Source organism: Nycticebus coucang, chromosome 11 (genome assembly GCF_027406575.1).
Source record: "Nycticebus coucang isolate mNycCou1 chromosome 11, mNycCou1.pri, whole genome shotgun sequence".
Classification (NCBI taxonomy): Eukaryota; Metazoa; Chordata; class Mammalia; order Primates; family Lorisidae; genus Nycticebus; species Nycticebus coucang.
This window is the reverse complement of record NC_069790.1, coordinates 69,381,101-69,401,761: the sequence shown is the minus strand read 5'-3', so window position 1 is coordinate 69,401,761 and position 20,661 is coordinate 69,381,101. Positions and strand designations below refer to the sequence as shown.

The following is a 20,661-nucleotide window of genomic DNA, read 5'->3' as shown; positions in this document are numbered from 1 at the left end:
GGATATTTAACACCATGCTATAAATCCACATCTATACCTTGTATCTTCCCTGTATTTTGGGAAGGGGGTGATCAGATAATTCTCTTCCACCAAGAGATTGTGGAAAGCACTTTATGATTTACAACTCTGAAAGGTCAATATATCAGATCCTATGGAAAGTATGTAGTGGTATGTATTATATTATGAAAGGAAAATAATTAAATGAGGCCATTTTACATCTGAGAAATAAAAAAAGATTATTTTGTATTATGATCAATAAATATACTTTTCAAAATATTGTCAGGGAGAAGGAGTTGTTTTAAGCAACATAAAACAATCTCGCAACATATGAAAATCAAGTATATCCAGTGGAAATCTAAGGCAAAGACTGACTAGCACCATGCAACGAAAACGGAATCAAAGAGCTTGAACTCTAGGTCTCTGAGATCCCACTGTAAATGCCACTAATCCAGAAAGACTGAGAATCAATGTTTAAACTATCTTTGCAAAAGGAGCATGTCCCCCAGTGCATAAAGCATTAAAATTATACCAAGAAAGGCTTGGGACAATTTGTAAAGTTGCCCCTCACAACGTAAGGCAGAATTCTTAACAGAAACTGAATCTATTCTACTTTTTTATATTTATTTGACTGGATTTTAACCCCCAATAAATGGTAAGATGGCTATATTCCATGCAGGGAGGCATGCATTAATTTTAAGATATTGATGGTAAACATCACTGGAAATAGTGGATTAGATTGGTGGAAATTTAGGATTTTAAGTCTAACAAGCTTTTTAATTACACAAATTTCATTTTACCTACTGCAAGATCACTGTAACCTAGCAAATGTCAATGATAACGCTGGTAGGAGAAAATGTAAGCTAAATACATCAAAATTAAATATGGATAGAATAATGGATAGATAACATAAATTAAAATCTTAAATCAAAATCATCTCCAACATTTTTAATCTCAAGTCTTAATTCTTAACAGTTCCTTTATGGAGCCTTCTGTCTCCAAAAGTGCCCACCACACAAGCAGGGCAGCATAATACAGTGGCTTACTGTGCCAGCTGTGGACCAGGCATTACACTGAGTTCCGAACTCTATCAAATACAAAATGTGGGACACTGGACAAGTAACTTTAGCTCACTATATTTTTACTTGCTTTACCTGAAAAATATTGCAATAATAGAGTTCAAAAGTTTGAGGTTGTAGTGAGCTATGATGGTGCCACCACACTCCAGCCTGGGCAAAGAAACTCTGTCTCTAAATAAATAGGGTATGCCACAACATATTCTTGTAAATTTTAAACTGTATCTATAGGAGTACAATAATAGTAGCATATAGTGCGTCCACCTATCTAAATTAGGCAGTAAATATACCAGGTAGTATGCTTTAAATCCTTTTTATGCCACTATCTAGTATAGGAAATATATAATATATGCTAGCTATCTTATAACTCAGTCCAAATACATTGCATCCAAAATATTTAAACCATTCACCTTAGATGCACAGAAAAAAACAAAGTAATTTTGAAAATAAAGCAATTAATACTCTATCTTTAATCTATCATCTACTCAAGAATTCTATCCTTGCGTAGATGATAAACATCATCAGAGGCTGAAATAAAGTCTGAATACTGTAAAATAGTTTTTTTTAATGTTAGAAAAGAATCCTAGATTTTTATTCTTTAATAATTAGAATGGATTTCATCACTGTTTCATGTATATCCCTAACTAGCTCATTCTAGAAACAGGTTTATTTATTTCTCCAAAATAAAATAAAATCATGAAAGATTAGGCTTTTAAAAAGACATTTAGGTAGGACATTATGTTCAAATAAATTTTTATGTAGACAAGACTCTGCTGAGAGGAAAATAAATAGCAACATAAATATGCAAGGGAATTCAGCCAACTAGCCAAATGTCCCAGACAGGACAAATGTTTAACATGATCAATAAAATAAAATGCAGCAAATAAATCAACTCTATTTAATGACATGGGAATTCTGGGTTAAACTTATTTCATTTGGATTTTAGTCAGAAACATAGATCTTGGAATTAGGTTAATAAGAGTTTCTAATGATCTGCTTTCTTCTGGCTTACTTTGAAACTTAGAAAATAGTGCAGCTTGCTGGCACAGCTCAAGTCCTCTAGAGAATGTGCTTCACTAGTCTTCAGGGAATTTAAGGACTCATTTGGTCAGATTATCTAGAAACCTTAAGTAAGCACTTAAATACATTTCAGAACTAAAGGGGATTAAATCTAGATTTTCATAGATAATTGTTATCAGCAAACATTTTTCATTTTATTTTTAAACAATTTGTTTAAAATTTGAAATTTTTTATTTATTTTGTTTTTTTTATTGTTAAATCATAGCTGTGTACATTAGTGCGATCAAGGGGTACAATGTGCTCGTTTCATATACAATCTGAAATATTCTCATCAAACTGTTCAACCTAGCCTTCATGGCATTTTCTTAGTTATTGTATATAGACATTTGTATTCTGCCTTTAGTAAGTTTCACCTGTACCCATTCTAAGAAGCACCCTAGGTGTGGCCCCACCCATTACCCTTCCTCCACCTTAACCTCCTCCATCCCTTCCCTTTCCTTGGCCCTTTCCTCATAGTCTGGTGCTATAGTTGGGTTATAGCCTTCATGTGAAAGCTATAATTTAGCTTCATAGTAGGGCTGAGTACATTCCTGAGATACTCTGCTAAGAAGAATATGTTCCAGCTCCATCCACGTAAACATGAAAGAGGTAAAGTCTCCATCTTTCTTTAAGGCTGCATAATATTCCATGGTATATATGTACCACAATTTGCTAGTCCATTCGTGGGTCGATGGGCACTTGGGCTTCTTCCATGACTTAGCAATTATGAATCGGGCTGCAATAAACATTCTGGTACAGATGTCTTTGTTATATTGTGATATTTGGACTTCTGGATATAAACCTAGTAAAGGAATTATAGAATCGAATGGCAGGTCTATTTTTAGGTATCTAAGTATTCTCCAAGCATCCTTCCAGAAGGAACGTATTAGTGTGCATTCCCACCAGCAGTGTAGAAGTGTGCCCTTTTCTCCATCCACGCCAACATCTCTGGTTTTGGGATTTTGTTATGTGGGCTACTCTTACTGGGGTTGGGTGATATCTCAAAGTAGTTTTGATTTGTATTTCTCTGATGATTAAGGATGATTAGCTTTTTTTCATGTGTTTGTAGATCATGCATCTGTCTTCTTTAGAGAAGTCTCTCTTCAAGACCCTTGCCCACCCTGAGATGGGTCACGTGTTCTTTTCCTGCTAATACGTTTGAGTTCCCTGTGGATTCTGGTTATTAGACTTTTATCGGAGGTATAACCTGCAAATATTTTCTCCCATTCTGAGGGCTGTCTGCTTGTTTTACTTACTATGTTCTTGGCTGTGCAGAAGATTTTTAGTTTGATCAGGTCCCAGTAGTGTATTTTTGATACTGCTTCAATTGCCTGGGGAGTCGTCCTCATAAAATATTCACCCAGGCTGATTCCTTCAAGAGTTTTCCCTGCACTTTCTTCAAGTATTTTTATAGTTTCATGTCTTAAGTTTAAATCTTTTATCCAGTGAGAGTCTACCTTAGTTAATGGTGAAAGGTGTGGGTATAGTTTCAGTCTTCTATAGGTTGCCAGCCAGTTCACCCAGCACCATTTGTTAAATAGGGAATCTTTTCCCCACTGAATGTTTTTAATTGGCTTGTCAAAGATCAAATAAAGGTAAGTAGCTGGATGCATCTCTTGGTTCTCTATTCTGTTCCAGACATCTACTTCTCTGTTTTTGTGCCAACACCATGCTGTTTTGATCACTATCAATTTATACTACAGTCTCAGGTCTGGTAGCGTGATTCCTCCTGCTGTGTTTTTATTGCTCAGTAATGTTTTGGCTATTCGAGGTCTTTTCTGATTCCATATAAAACAAAGTATTATTTTTTTGAGATCTTTAAAATATGACAATGGAGCTTTAATAGGAATTGCATTAAAATTATATATTGCTTTGGGTAGTATAGACATTTTAACAATGTTGATTCTTCCCAGCCATGAGCATGGTATGTTTTTCCATTTGTTAACATCTTCAGCTATTTCTTTTCTTAAAGTTTCATAGTTCTCTTTGTAGAGATCTTTCACATCCTTTGTTAGGGATACTTCCAAATATTTCATCTTCTTTGGCACTACTGTGAAAGGAATAGAGTCCTTGACTGTTTATTCGGCTTGGTTATTGTTGGTATATATAAAGGCTACAGATTTATGGGTGTTGGTTTTGTAGCCTGAGACACTGCTGTATTCCTTGATCACTTCTAAAAGTTTTGTAGTAGAATCCCTGGTGTTTTCCAGATATACGATCATATCATCTGTAAAAAGTGAAAGTTTGATCTCTTCTGACCCTATGTGGATACCTTGATCGCCTTTTCTTCCCTAATTGCAATGGCTAAACCTTCCATTACAATGTTAAAGAGCAGTGGAAACAATGGGCAACCTTGCCTGGTTCCTGATCTAAGTGGAAATGATTTCAATTTAACTCCATTCAATACAATATTGGCTATGGGTTTGCTGTAGATGGCCTCTATTAGTTTAAGAAATGTCCCTTCTATACCAATTTTCTTAAGTGTTCTGATCATGAAGGGATGCTGGATATTATCAAAAGCTTTTTCTGCATCAATTGAAAGAATCATATGGTCCTTATTTTTTAGTTTGTTTATGTGTTGAATTACATTTATAGATTTACGTATATTGAACCAGCCTTGAGAACCTGGGATAAATCCCTCTTGGTCGTGGTGTATGATTTTTTTTGATGTGTTGTTGGATTCTGTTTGTTAGGATCTTATTGAGTATTTTAGCATCAATACACATTAGTGATATTGGTCTATAATTTTCTTTCCTTGTTGCGTCTTTCCCTGGTTTGGGGATCAAGGTGATGTTTGCTTCATAGAATGTGTTGGGTAATATTCCTTCTTTTTCTATATTTTGGAAGAGGTTTAGTAATATAGGTACTAGTTCTTCTTTAAATGTTTGGTAGAATTCTGACGTAAAGCCATCTGGTCCTGGGCTTTTCTTTTTAGGGAGATTTTGTATAGTTGATGCTATTTCAGAACTTGATATAGGGTTGTTCAACATTTCCACTTCTTTCTGGCTAAGTCTTGGTAGGTGGCGTACTTCTAGGTATTGGTCGATTTCTTTCAGATTTTCATATTTCTGAGAGTAGAGTTTCTTGTAGTATTCGTTAAGGATTTTTTGAATTTCTGAGGGGTCTGTTGTTATTTCATCGTTACCATTTCTGATTAAAAGTTTTTTGAAGATTTAACTATGATTTTTATTTTGAACGTATATTATCTTCAGTTTTTCACACAAAGGCAAGAATTAAATTCAAAACAATACAATGAAAAATATCTCAATTCATTTATTATTGTTATCCCATTGGGATACAAAAATATGCTTGATTTGGTACTAAAATTATTTCAAATCAATCTTAAATTTATTATAATATTAATAATATATTTCTTAAAAATTGCATTAACATTTCTAGACTGTCCACGATGAGTTTGGAAATATTCTAAATCTTTACATGTGCTAACAAATTTAATCTTCACAGTAACACTCTGAGGTTGGTAGCACTGTCATGGCCCATTTATAGACCCAAAATAAAAAAAAAATAAAAAAAAGAGATGAAATGACTTTGCCAGTATCACTCAGATAAAAAATTGTAAAGCTGGTTTTCGAATCCAGCTAGCACTCCAGGGTACAGTCCCTTAAATATCACACTCTATTGCTTCTTCCCTATTACAAAGTATATTGCACCTGTACACTTGTTATTTAGAAGAAAAATTAGAATTGCATATAGAAGCATTTAGGAACAAAACATCTTATCTCTATCTTAAAAGGTTTAAGCAAAAAAGAGATGAAGCAGTTATAAAAATAGATATAAAATATTTTTATCTTAAAAAGTATTTTTAATATTTTAAGTGTTTTTATGAGAAAATTTTAAAATAAATATTTTTAAGTATTTTCCTGATAAAATAAAAAACAAATCTTGCACTGAAACATTACATCCCTTCTAATGAGGAAGTCTCTTTGGAAATAAAACTCACCAACTATTATTTATTCTAATTATAATGCACGCAGAATCAGATGGAAATTTAGTTTTGATGGAAAATAAGCCTGAACTCATGTTTCACAAAAATTCATGATAACTGAGCTTACCATATCTGCCCAGTCTAGGAACAAAAATTCCTGATGCTTATATCCCTGTGGTAATTGCAGGCAAATATCCTAACTCGGGTACTTACTTCAGCTTGAATAGGTTTTAGACACAGGGGACACCACACTGTTCTGTTTTGATATTGCTCTTGGTCCTGACATGTGTTCCGAAGGACAAAGGAGAGAAGATGAAGAAACCCTGCCCGCTGACACTCCCAGCTTCTGCAGCCAGCCCCATTAAGGAACTAAAGGAAACAAATGTCTATCTTAAAATTCCTTTAAAAATTCTTTCAAATCCATAAGTAATGCTAGCTTCGCCATGTCTTCATTAACTCTACTTCCATTAAGCATGAAAGAAAATGAACATTCCCACTATGCTTGCAAATGGGTTCCAGCATAGTCTAATACAGCACCACTTTAAAAAGTAAACATGTCCACACTACTGTGAAAATAAATCTAGGTATTCAAACATAAATTTAATAAGCATTACCCCCAAAATTACTCTGTATGATGAAGGTGACAAAAAAAATGGGATTCCTATTTCAAGTTGATAAAAATTTAGTAGACAAGGTGAAACTTTGTAAACGCATATCAGATGTGTGGTGTGAAGTATTACATCATTAAAACCAGAAATGTTTTAGAAGTTGCTCAGCACACACAAAGGAAGGAATACCATTTGGTACCTAGAAAAACCAAGAAAGGCTTCAAGAGGAGGTTATTATATGAATTGGATTTTTAAAGAATATTTAGCATTTGATAGGAAAAATGGAAGGATATTGTGATCAGGAAATTAGAGGCGTGAACATGTTTACACTAACTAGCACAAATTAATAGACATAAGAAAGATTGCTTTAAATGTCCAGTAAGGCTATGACCCTTATATTCTTCAACAATAACTGTCACTCACCAAGTAATTTAGCCCAGTTATACTTGCATTTTTACATATTAAGAGGATATTTGTTTCAAGGATGAGAGCCCTAATTTTTATACTATATAATTTTATCTAACCTTTATTCCATCTCCTGCTTTAGCAAAATCTGGCTTTCAGCATTTCTTTCATAGCTACAAGGTGAATATAAATAGTAGTGATCTAAGTAGAGCAGCATAGATATTATAAAACACCCTTGAGGAAATGTCTTATACCAGAGTCCTTGAAGAGCCAACATTCTCCCCACAAACTAATCGATTCAGATGCAGCCAGTAGAAGGCTTGCACAATAATTGATCAACTTTAAATACTTAAACTTTAAGCGAGCCCATGCATCATTCTAATGAATAGAATCAATAGATTATACCTCATTATACCAGTCTTTATATACATATGCTAAGGTTGCTGATACACTAGCATAATATCCAGAGAAGAAATGTAGAAATCTTGAAATTACAAATTTGATCCTGATTCCAACATGGACTAAACACAGCCCTTTCTGTATGATTTACTTCTATTAGGAAAGCTACCCCAACTCTAGCTACCCATATTTCACCACCATTTCTCGCCACCCCTATCCCACCTTATCTTAATTGTTACTGTTTTGTGGATTTTGTACTGTCTAGGGCATTTTAGGCATTTTGGGCAGACAGAGTGTGGGGAACATAGGCCTCACTCTGTTACGCAACGTGGAGTGCACTGGTGTTATCACATGTCACTGCAACCTCAAACCCCTGGGCTCAAGCAAACCTCCTGCCTCAGCCTCCTCAATAGTTGGAATTCCAGGCATGTACCACCATGCCCAGATGAATTTTCTATTGTTTGTAGAGCTGAGGTCTTGCTAAATTTCTCAGGCTTATTTCAAATTCCTGACCTCATGGGATCCTCCTGCCTTAGCATGCCAACATGCTAAAATTACAGGCTTGAGCCACTGTACCCAGCCTTGTCATTTTTATTGTTTTTTTTTTTAATGTTGTCTAGATACTGTGAAGCAGGATGAGGGTAAGACAACAGAGAAGAGTGGGATCATAGCAGGCTGGAAAATGTGCTATATCCAAAGGTATTCAAATTCATTTTGTTTTTAACTTGGTGTGAGCATGCCAAAATATATTTGTAGTCTAATCTGGCCTTGCTATATACGTAACTTCACACTTTCTGGGGAATTTCAGCCACTTGTTTTCATATTCCACACAAACTAAACATAAAACTCTATTCTAGGCCATTCTCCTAAGCAACCAAACTAAATACTTAGCTGCCTACTAGAAATTTCCTCTTGGATAGCCTTGAGCAAGTTTTTGACATAAATGTTCCTGACTTTAAAAAAATCTTTGTCTGAAACACTGAAGACCTTCAAATTTACAATTATATACTGATTTTATTGCAGACCTAAATGTTTTCTTCCATTAATCCTTTATGATTACACCTAATCCATATGTCTTGATTTAATCTTTGCAAATATAAGACTTATGAATACATATTGGAATTTTGACCTCCATATTTACCATTTTTGTTCTCCTAATTTATCTTACCTTTTTGGCATTCAGGGAGTCTAAAGATTACTGTAAGCATCACTGATTAATAATTTGCATTGTCATATCTGTTAGTTATTCCAATGAAAACTGTGTTTTTTTAGTGGGTTTTGTTCTGATGGTTTTATTTTAGTCTACTTTAGATAGATCGCTGGCTATTTTATTGGTGACACTAAGCACATATTTAATGTTTTTTCTTTTAACTTGAAGAACCCAAATAACACTAGATTAAATGTATCCTCTATGTCTTTAATACTACTCCACTGTTACTGAACCTTTCCTGGATTCCTCCATCGACTAGTTTCTATTTTATTGGTCTTAAATGAAGAAAAGCTTCTCTAGTCTCAGGAACAGGAAGCTGCGTTAGAACTTTGAATCACCACATAGGAAACTCCAACCTAACGTTATATGTAAAAAAACTGCTACCTAAGACATATTCTTGTACTAAATAGCTGAGTTTCGGCCAATCACGCTAGCTAAACTTCAGCCAATCATAGATTCTCAAATGATCAGATTATGTCCAAGAAACATAAACGCCACATCACACCATGCCCTAAAGGATAAACAGCTACAACCAATCCAGCTGTTCAGTACATCACTTCTTTTTTCTGTCTATAAATACAGTAGAACCTCTTTAAGTTGACCCAAGGGACTGTAACAAACTGGTCAATATATGGAGGTGGCCAACATAAGAAACTAGGCCTGCTGCATTCATTCGTACATGTGGTGCATGTCTGGTCTATGAAAGTCAGTCAACGAAAGGAGGCGGTCAATGTAGGGAGGTGGCTAACTGTCCTACTATTCTTCCATGTGGCTGGGTGGAGCTCTCTCCTAGTTCTGAGTCATCCCTCACTCACGAACTTTGCTCAAATAAACTGACAAATCTATCTAAGGTTTTTCTTTTAATAGTTCTCAGATATTTACATCACCATTGAAACAGGTTGAGGCCAAATTTATTAATTGATGTTTTCCTAACATTTAGTATTCCAATTAATTTTATTGCTTCATTAGATATTAGATGTAAACATAGGAGATGGTTAGCTCACATTATGCACTCTAAAATGACCAATTTTTAATGAATATGTCATTATAGAAATTGAACAATAAAAATACACAATTAAATTGGTATGTAGAAAAGCCAAGATATGCTGGGCACAGTGGCTCAGAGCTGTTCTTCTAGCATTATAGGAGTCCAAGGAAGGAAGATTGCTTGAGGTCAGGAGTTTGAGACCAGCGTGAGCAAGAACAAAAAGAACACATCTCTTCGAAAAAATAGAAAAACTGGGCAGGCATAGTCCTAGCTACTTGGGAGGCTAAAGCAGGAAGATCACTTCACTCTAACCCAGAAGTTTGAAATTCTAGTGAGCTATGACTATGCCACTGTAGTCTAGTTCTAGAGATAGAGCAAGACCCTGTCTGGGGGATACGGGGGGAAACCAGAACAAAGAACAGTTTTTGTTTAAATATTATTATTTAAATATTATTATTTAAACAAAAATAATGTGATGGTATCATAATTTATGAACATTTGCTATATATAATATTGGGATATATGTGTAGTTGTGGACAGAGCAGCCAATTAAGTCCACCCTATATTGGTACAGCCTTAAATAAAGATGGAGACTTTACCTCTTTCATGTTTACATGGATGGAGCTGGAACATATTCTTCTTGGTAAAGTATCTCAAGAATGGAAGAAAAAGTATCCAATGTACTCAGCCCTACTATGAAACTAATTTATGGATTTCATGTGAAGCCGTAACCCAGTTATAACCTAAGAATATGGGGAAAGGGAAGAGGGAGGGAAGGGAGGGGAAGAATGGGCAGAGGGAGGGTGATTGGTGGGATTACACCTGCAGTGCATCTTACAAGGGTACATGTGAAACTTAGTAAATGTAGAATATAAATGTCTTAACACAATAATAAGAAAATGCCAGGAAGGCTATGTTAACCAGTGTGATGAAAATATGTCAAATGGTCTATAAAACCAGTGTGTGGTGCCCCATGATCACATTAATGTATACAACTATGATTTAATAATAAAATAAAATATATATATAATAAAATAAAATAAAAACATCTTCAAAGAAAAAATCTTTTAGTGTGGTTTACAATGAATTATATAAATTTCTTTACAAATTCTCAAAAAAATTTTTACGTGAAATAATATATTCCAAATCCAGAAGACTGGACTGTTAGGAGAATTCACTTTTTATTTCAGATTAAGGTTAAGGTTAAGATTAAAGAGGAAAATATATGGGCCTTTTAATTTTTTAAAAGCCTTATATAAATAAGATTATATTTTCTCATGTAACTCCCCCCACCAAGCACCTTTTTCCTTGACAAATTATATTCTTAATTTACCTTCACAAATGATAACCATGTTGTCAATTTTGATTCTGTAAGTGATATGAACAACAGGAAATGCAAATAAAATTAAGTATTTTGATACAATAAAGATTTCCCCAAATACCTAGAGCAGGGTATTTTCCACACTTCTTTAGATTAGTGATGTCTTTCTGAAATAATTGAATTTGTTTTTCAAAGTAAATCAGTTCAAATTCTATGTGGAAATTTGTACCATATAGATTAAAAGTAAATAAATACAAAAATATCCTTTAAAATGCTTTGACTTCAAACAAAATAATTTCTTATTTGTTATTAATAAAAATCTCACATATTTAAAAAAATCCTGACTAATATGGACAAATGCAAATAATATTTATTTAATGCTTTCATGCCTCAGGCAATGAGTATTAAGATTTATGTGTGCAAAATCTTATTTTAGCTAGTATTAAGGAATGCATATTAATATGCAGAATCTATAGATAAGCAAACTGAACCATAATTCAGTTACTTTAACAAGTAAAAGAGCCTGAAAAACTATGCCTTTCCCCCCCTGAGGAGCAAGTAGACACAAGTAATCAAAACAATGAAAATTATTTTAATGTGTTAAATTATCTTTTAATATAAAACAAAGCAGCTTTTGAGGAAATAATTATTTTGTTCGTTTGTCATTAATAATGACAATGGAACTTGTTCTGGTCCTTCCTTAAATGATTTTAATATGTATCAAAACTCATTAAAATGTCTAAAATCTTTGATCTAATATTCCTACTTCTGGAATATTTATCCTAAAATAAATTAAAACTTTGTAGAAAAATGTGCATGGAACAAAGATGTTTATTGCATTGATATTTATGCAAATAGTCACAAAGAATAATTAAATCTCCAAGGAAGAAGAGGAGTTAATTAAATCATGATATATCAACTCAAAATAATGATCCAAGAACTATCTCACAAGATAGAAAATGATTATGCCACTTACAACCTCTTCACTTAAAGAATCATAGGAATAAGTAAATATATATACATATATATACATACGTCATCCCTAAGATATAAACACCTATTAAAATTTGAAATTTTATTTTTACCCTACTATAAATATGCTATTTTCTTGTAACATTTTCATACCTTTTTTTCCATCTCTCTATATTTATCTATCTATCATTAAAAATGTTGCAATGGATATACCATCAGGAAAGCGGATGAAAATTTTATATGTATTTTTAAATGTCCATATAATTTGTAAAAATCAATATTACATCTAATGGTGAAAGTAAACATCTCTTCAAAATTGAAATTTATTCTAATATAAATCAACAAACTATCAAAACATTTGTGCTAGCTGATAATTTTGTCCTTAATAAAATTCCTACATAATGAACATTACAAATATACTCATCATAAGAAGAAAGATATGACCACCAAACTACCTGTGTATAGGTAGGGTGTCCAACCTTTTTTTCTTTTATGCCACACATTAGAAGAATAAGAGTTGTCTTAGACCACATGATAAATACACAAACACTTAGGAAAACTGATTTGCAAAAAAAAAAAAAAAAAAAAGATCTGTGCATACTTTTCATGATATATGACACAGGGATTAAAAAAATAATTTCTGTAAAGTGGTTAGCAGAATGCAAATTTAGTGCTCAAAATAACTATGGTATTCAGAAATACTAGTAGCAGTGATGTAATTTGGGTAACTGTGACATTTCAAGCAAACTATATTTATTCATTTTTTTGCTTTTTTTAAAGATAGGCTCTACTTGTTTTATGTATTTTTTCACTTATCTTTTAAAGAGCTGGAAGGAAATTCTATACCATAGTATAAGAATATAATTGTATTCAGGTATGGATGACATAAAATAATTTTATTGTATTTGCTTGCTTTTCTCACTTAAAGTATTTTAACATACAGAAGACCCTCAACAAATACTTTTTTCTAAATAGATAGGTATTACTAGGTATTTTTCCTGATGCATATAGTCAAATATATGATATCTTTAAAAAAATGAAGTATAATCTTTATAATTTTAGAAATGTTTACCTCACAACTAATTAACATGTCTCAATGTCTATCCAAATGTAGCAACATTATAAATAATTCATTAGTGTTGAATTAATATGTGTTCTTAAATCATTTGAATATGTACTTTCAAAAATAAAGACACTATAAAATTTTCTTTAAAACAAATATATAATACACAACATGGTTATTCAAGTTTTGAGATATATAAAAATCAAGAAGGGTAAACTCCACACAGACAGAAACGCAAGAGACCTCCTGGCCGCGCAGATAATAAGCAAAGCAAGTTGAAATTCGCATGGATGAATGAGAAAGAACATTGTCAACTATGTTTCTTGGAAGTGAAGTAATGAACCATAAAACTGTCTAGTAGAGTCACTTATTTAAAAAAGGCAAATAAAGCAACTATTTTACTACACCGATTAGACCTGCAGAGCCAGTTGTTACCCTGCTGCAGGCGCATCATTCAAATTGTGGTTGAAATAAATGGCTCCCCCTAGTGTGTGCAGTTCAAGTCAGAGCAGATATGTTTGGTGACCCTGGTGACAGGAGATAGGATACAAAGATGGATGGGATATGATCTCTGTCTTCAACATTGCTAACAGACTCCAGAGTACGGTAGCCAGTGTCTGGACAGAGTGCAGTGGGAGTTCTGTCCCAGATAAACACACGGAATTTTTACTTAGGAAGATGCCAATAGAAAGGTGTTAAAAATCACTGAAGCACTAAAATTCATCATTCCCATCTAACTAGTATTTTGTTTAAGCTACCTAACATTTTCTTAAAAAACTAAACCTGTGGGCGGCGCCTGTGGCTCAGTCGGTAAGGCGCCGGCCCCATATACCGAGGGTGGCGGGTTCAAACCCGGCCCCGGCCAAACTGCAACCAAAAAATAGCCGGGCGTTGTGGCGGGCGCCTGTAGTCCCAGCTACTCGGGAGGCTGAGGCAAGAGAATCGCTTAAGCCCAGGAGTTGGAGGTTGCTGTGAGCTGTGTGAGACCACGGCACTCTACCGAGGGTGGTACAGTGAGACTCTGTCTCTACAAAAAAAAAAAACTAAACCTGTTAGCTCAATATGTTCCATTAAACCAATCATTCTATTATAACTAAGTTTTTATTGGAATTTAATGTAAAACTTGTAATACTCACATCAAGATCATCCTTTGCATTGTAGTAGACAACTTCATTGCTCTACAAAAAAAAAAAGTGCTTTATTGACTTGAATAATAAAAAAACTGTATCAATACATTTAATGCATTTTGTACACATTTCAAATATTAAAATACTTACAATATTCTTTTCACAATATATCCCATAAAGATCCCTAAAGATTAGCCAATATTTTTCTAAGAAATTAAAAGACTATATCAGTGATATTTGTAAAGCACATCTTGTATTGGGAAAAAGATCTGGGTAGAGGTCTGAGAATCATTTTTTAAGAAAAAAAGTGTGAATTCATTATTCAAGTTATATAAAATATATTATATATAAACACACATACGTATGTATTAAATAATTAACAGGATAATTCAAGATGCATATAAGATAAGCATCTTATTAATATTTTCTTGCAGACCCTTCCACATGAAAGGAAACACAATTAAATTCAAGAAGGGGCATGAGAAAGAAGAAAGGGCCTCAGTAAGTGCCCCCTAACAGGTACAATGCAGAGGTGTATGACATATCTCCTGGGTGAAGGACTCAAACACAACTCAGACTGTTCCTAGCAAACACAAACAATGTAACCTAATTGTAGGTACCCGTATATTAATCTGAAATTTAAAAAGAAAATAAAAATAAAAATATTTTGTTGAAACTATGACTAATACACACTCATGCAATGTTGGTAGAAATTTCCTTCTGAAAGTCTGGTAAGGAATCATGAGCAACTGGGAACTCAGAGAGAAAAAAATCAGGATTATCTAACACACTAATAGTTTCAAATTCTAGCATTCTAGTAAAATAGTAAATTAGCATTGGGCTCTTTAGCAAGATTAAATAGATATGGACAACTCTGCTGAAATATTGCTGAAAAATGTTGCTGAAAAATACCATAAATATAAATTACAACAAAATGTGCTACAATGGGAAAAATGAAAAGAAAGGATGAATAAAATGACCAGCGGAAAATATTTAAAACTCCCATTCTTTCTGTTTCTGAAGCTGATTGCTCTTTCCTTTCTTCTCCTGAACTAATTGAAGATACATATATAGTTCACTTTCCGTAAGTCTTCAGTAGTAAACTAACTACTATTGAAAGATATTCTTTCTATGCCTCTTAAACATCCACAGACATCTTATCATGAACTACTTGAAGATACACATTTAGTCCACCTTCCATATGTCTTCAATAGTAAATTGATGACTATTAAAGATGCTCTTTCTATGCCTATCAAACATCCACAAACATAGACACTCTAAAATTTTATTTAAAACAAACATATAATACACACAACGGTTTTAAAAGAAAATTACTTGGGGGAAAAAATCACTAAATTAGTGCTTCTCAAAATCACTAGATCTTCAAAACATTCATAGATGTTACATAGGCAAAAGCATTTCATGATCATATGACTTTAGAAATCAAAAAAGCTAAAATTATCTCTTTTCAGCAGGACTTCAGTGTATGACTATATGCTATAAATCTCCAAGAAGAAAATATATCTTATTTTGTTTCTCAATTTATTTACCATAGAAAATTATCTTTATTTGTTTATTTGAGAAATATAGTAAGAAACTGAAAATCAAAACTATATATACACACATCAGACACATGATCGTATGATTCACCATACTGGATGAAACCCATGAGTTGGAATTCATTTCATTTAGAATTACCGAAGCCTTTTAAATAATTTCATTTCTTTTTTTAAAAAGAATTATCAAGCAGTTAGAAAATGTCAATACACACAAAAGTTCTAATTCCTGAGATACTTACAACCTTCATTTTATAACAGTTAATATAAAAAATCACATCTCATCACGTATCAAAACAAGAGAATCTTTTGAAACCACCAGAGACCCAAACCTAATTACTAGTTTATCGATCCCACTTGCGACTCTGTAATTTATACTTAGGGAACAATTTTTCAAGATAGAATATGAATTCCAGCAAACGATAAAACACTGAGTGAGTTTGTTTTCAGTTTAGACTTTATTTTCTGCCATCTTTTTGTTCTTGCTCATAGAATTGGATCACATAGAAAACAAGGCAGAGCTGCATGATATTCCACGGAGTTCCGCAGCATTCCAGCAGATATTCACTAAATGTCTTTATGTATATGCTGCTATGCCAAGATAGGCACAAAGTAAGTTTAGGTCAAATAATAGATACAGATCAATTACATAAAACAACCCAGCCAGGTAGGATTACCCTCAGCCTATGGTACTAGAACTTATGGACTAAGTTCATTAGTGAACTTTTTTCCTAATAAATAATAAAATAATAATACAAGTAAAAATTAAATAATCTTAGGTATTTATTAAATCTATGATTAAACGCCTCTCATACCCTGTGAAAAGTATGATAACAAATATGATACTAGATTAAAATCAAAACTAAGATTTTTGGTTCTGCTAAGGTAAACTTTGCATGAAATTACAATGAGCAAAAATTTTAAAAAAGAACGTCTATTTACTGAGAGTTTCCAAATTTTTTTCTTTTTTTAATTATAACATATTTTACACAAAACTCTGTTAACCTAGCTTTTCTTTCAGAAACTCCATATTGTGAGGTACCATTGTATAAAAATGAGCATTCTGAACTCTAAAACTGTTTTGCTTCTAACACTGTCATTAAAAATACGTATTCCAAAGTTTATTTAAATTTTATACATTTACATAAGGCTTTCTAAATCCTAAATTTTATTTTTCTAAATACAAATCGCAAATACTAAGTTTTTAAGCAAACTGAAAAAAAAATTAAGCAAACTAGTCATAAATTATATTGCATGTCAAGACCCACATTCCTTCCTATAATTGGTTATTTTATATTTCCATTTTCAAAAGTATTCTTTCTTAATATAACACTAATTTCTTACGTGGCCAAAATATAATTGCAAAGAATAAAAATGTTACTTTTTAATAGAAAACAAAAAGCAGGCAAATGCTTATTCAAATATCTGTGCTTAGACAGGTTGTCAAGTTTTAAGAAGAGAATACAGACCACAGTGGAACGTGCAATTGCTCATGTCAAATGTCAGGACTAAACTTCTTCTCCACCAAAAATATTTTATTTCTCTTAGCTCAAGAGCATTTTCCTTATCTCACATCATAAATATGCTTTTCTTTCTCATATCTCCAACTTTTCATTGACAGCATGCTCATTTCTTTATTTCCTTATGTTATCTAACAAAAAGCTCAGTTGATCAATTTTAGTAAGGATGAATTCAGATAGGGCATCACGAGTTGGAGAAACTGTAACTTTGTGTTTGTTTTGTTAACCCAGCCTGGCTCTACAGCAATATGACATTAAAAGATAAATGTCAACATGGTTATATACATTTTTATATAACGACATAAAAATACTTTCCCAGGCTAGACTCAAGCCTGTAATCCCAGCACTTTGGGAGGCCGAGGTGGGAGGATTGGTTGAGTCCAAGAATTCGAGACCAGCCTATGCAACACAGCAAGACCTCATCTCTATAAAACATAGAAAAAAGTAACCTGACAATATGGTGAGCATCTAAAGTCCCAGCTACCCTGGAGGATGAAGCAGAATGATGGGTTAAGCCCAGCAGTTTAAGGTTGCAGTGAGCTATGACGCTATTGCACTCTAGCCCAGGTAACAAAAGCAAGACCCTCTCTCGATAATATATGTTTTTCCAGTCTCAGTTCATATTTTTTTATAGAATATTGCGTTGATTTGTTTATGACTTTTGTTTAGGGACGTTTCAGAATTATTTGGCCAATAAATAATTTTAAGTCTAACTTTGAGGAAAAATCATAATTTGGGAAATTAATAATTTTCTTTCATATCACATTCATGTGTAGGTATCTTCTCTATCTTCTGATATACAAAAATATATAATATCTGCAGCTAGGCTAAACTAAATTCATCTTCATAAGAGCTATTCAAATCACTCAATCGTCAGAATATATATGGAACCAAGCTTAACAATATTGAGAAAAAGGATAATTCTCAGAAATGAAAGAAAATTCACACTAAATCAATCAAATTCTATTCTGATTCCTTTAGAGAGATGAGTATTCAATTAAATGAACTATTTTCTAAAAGAAAATTAAGAGAGAAAATTTTATAAAAAACAAATAGTTAAATGTCTCAAGACAGTGGAACTTAGGGCAGAGAGGAAAAAGTCTTAGCTGAATTCCTTCTCTCTTGACTGGCCTCCTGCCCCCATCTCACTTGAATTTTGTACAGGGAGATTTGGGGGTCTTCAGATCAACAGCGGGAGCCACAACCCACTATTCAGAGAGTACTATGGCAACATCTGTGCTAAGTGTTGGAGAAACAAATATGAACAATATCTACACCCTGATCATCAGGAGTTAAGCTCTCACTTTTTATCTCATCTGTGGCAAGAAGTTGACAGAACTAAGCCAATTCCTCTGACCTCCTATCTATCTCTTGCTATGACCAGATAGCATAACCATATAAGACAAAACTTCCCAGTTTTCAAAATATTTAAGAGTTGAAAACGTCAAATAGGTGAGACATTCCCCTTATGTTGATCGGTTCTATCACGCGTGTGCACACGCATGGGTGTGTTTCTTTTCACATCATTTCTCTATCCTATCACTGAAACTTCCTTGAGTCTCTCCTCCAGAAAATATAGTTATATCGGTACCATTTAATACTTACGTAGTATAAACTAGTTAACATAGACTCAAATAACAGAATGAAGTCATCTTGTTTCTCTATTATCCTCTTGCCTAAATGTTTGAATGCAAATGATGAACCAACATCATCTTGGAAGACAGTTCACACTGCAACACAGAGGTTTTCAATGCATCGTGTGCAGCCTGATAAAGTCAGCGACAGCCTCAAACCAGATTCCTGGATCAAACCTTTAGAGAGCTATTTTTCATAATTTAACCACCAGCAGATGACAAGAACAAATTGTTTTGTTTGTGATTTTTAACCATGTAGTTTAGTTATTTATTATCTCCTTGAAACAAATTCACCCAAATGGTCCACGCTAATATAATACTGCTGCATACTGAAATTTAAACCATCCCCCAGCAAGTTGAGAGATAAATTACTTTAGTCCCCCTGTGTCTACTGGGAGTCAAAATGAAATCTGAGTAAAATAGACCTTTCCATCTTAAAAATGTATATTGTGAGTGACAGTCCCATGAGTCCTGTGAAAGTCGGCCTCTGATGAATAGTTTATGTTAAAAATCTGAGGCATACATACAAAGCTTCCACAAGGAAATAAGATCTCACCAGGAATGAGGCCTAAAGATCAGAACTGAAAACTAGGATTTTATAGTCAACAACTGAAATGTATGACATTCAAAATTTAAATAGAGATTAACTTCCGGTCTCATTTATCAATTCTCTTTTCTGGGCTACACCCTTGGCTGTGCAAATGATCCACAGTCTGACAAATTTGAGGCAACTGTCTTGCCTGCCAAAGACACTGTAAAGAAAAAAAAATACATTATCATTGTCATTTTTATCACTCCCAAGTTCGAAATACGAAGTCAATTGGTTGAACATTATGAATAGTCTTCATTAAAAATGAGTTATGTTAATGATTCCTGCCAGCCAAGATCCACACTGTCTAGCTAAAATCATTTATAACTCAACTTTTCTGAACACATATTTGTAGCAATTAGATCTAGCCACCATATACAGCACACGGCTATTGCATCCAAATCAACTTGTTGTGCGTAAGATGAGTTCAACCAGCATCACTGTAATATGTACTGTGTGAATATAAGAACGTAGCCAGCCTGGGCAATTGCAAGACCTGGTCTCAACAGAAAATTTAAAAAGTAGCTGTAATCCCCGCTACTCTGGAAGTGAGGCAGGACAATCTGGAGCCCAGTAGTTTGAGGTTACAATGAGCTCTGATGATGCCACTGCACTCTGCATAGGCAACAACGGAATGAGAGTCTGTCTCAATAAAATAAAATAATGTAGGAAGGGAAGGGGAGGGAAGAGAAGGGCAGGGGAAATGAAGATATGAATGAAATTGAATTATTTCCAAAACAGTGGTCCTTGAAAAAGTATTTATTCACATCACATTTCTTTGAGGTTTGAAACACATGAACGTATGAAGAAAGCATATCATTTAAAAGATAAAATGGAAAAATAAAGATGGGAACAGGACTATCTGAAGATCAATGTTACTATGCTTTTAGACTGAAGACTTGTAATAAACCTGCACTCACTATACACTAAGAGACTGCAAATAAGATAATTGATATATTGAGATATATTGATAATTGATATATATTGTTGTGTTCAACATAGTCCCTGGCACACAATGTGAAATGTTAACTATTATTATTTCACTTGGCACACAAGTGAAATGTTAACTATTATTTTATATATTCTGTATTCTCTCTTCCCTCTCTCTCTTTCAAAATAGAGAATACATATACAAAAACTTTACCTGATTCCCTTACAAGAAGTAAATTATGATCATTTATATTTTCTTAG

The 20,661-nt window shown here is 33.4% G+C and overlaps 1 protein-coding gene across 3 annotated transcripts in view; it reads right to left on the bottom strand.

The window, feature by feature from the left end:
- CACNA2D1 (calcium voltage-gated channel auxiliary subunit alpha2delta 1) overlaps positions 1-20,661 on the bottom strand; it is a 537,856-nt gene that overhangs the window by 186,734 nt on the left and 330,461 nt on the right. For all 3 annotated transcript variants that reach the window (XM_053553458.1, XM_053553462.1, XM_053553459.1), the window contains exon 5: positions 14,181-14,222. In XM_053553458.1, coding sequence (XP_053409433.1) covers positions 14,181-14,222 — 42 coding nt within the window. The remainder of the gene's footprint in view (positions 1-14,180; positions 14,223-20,661) is intronic.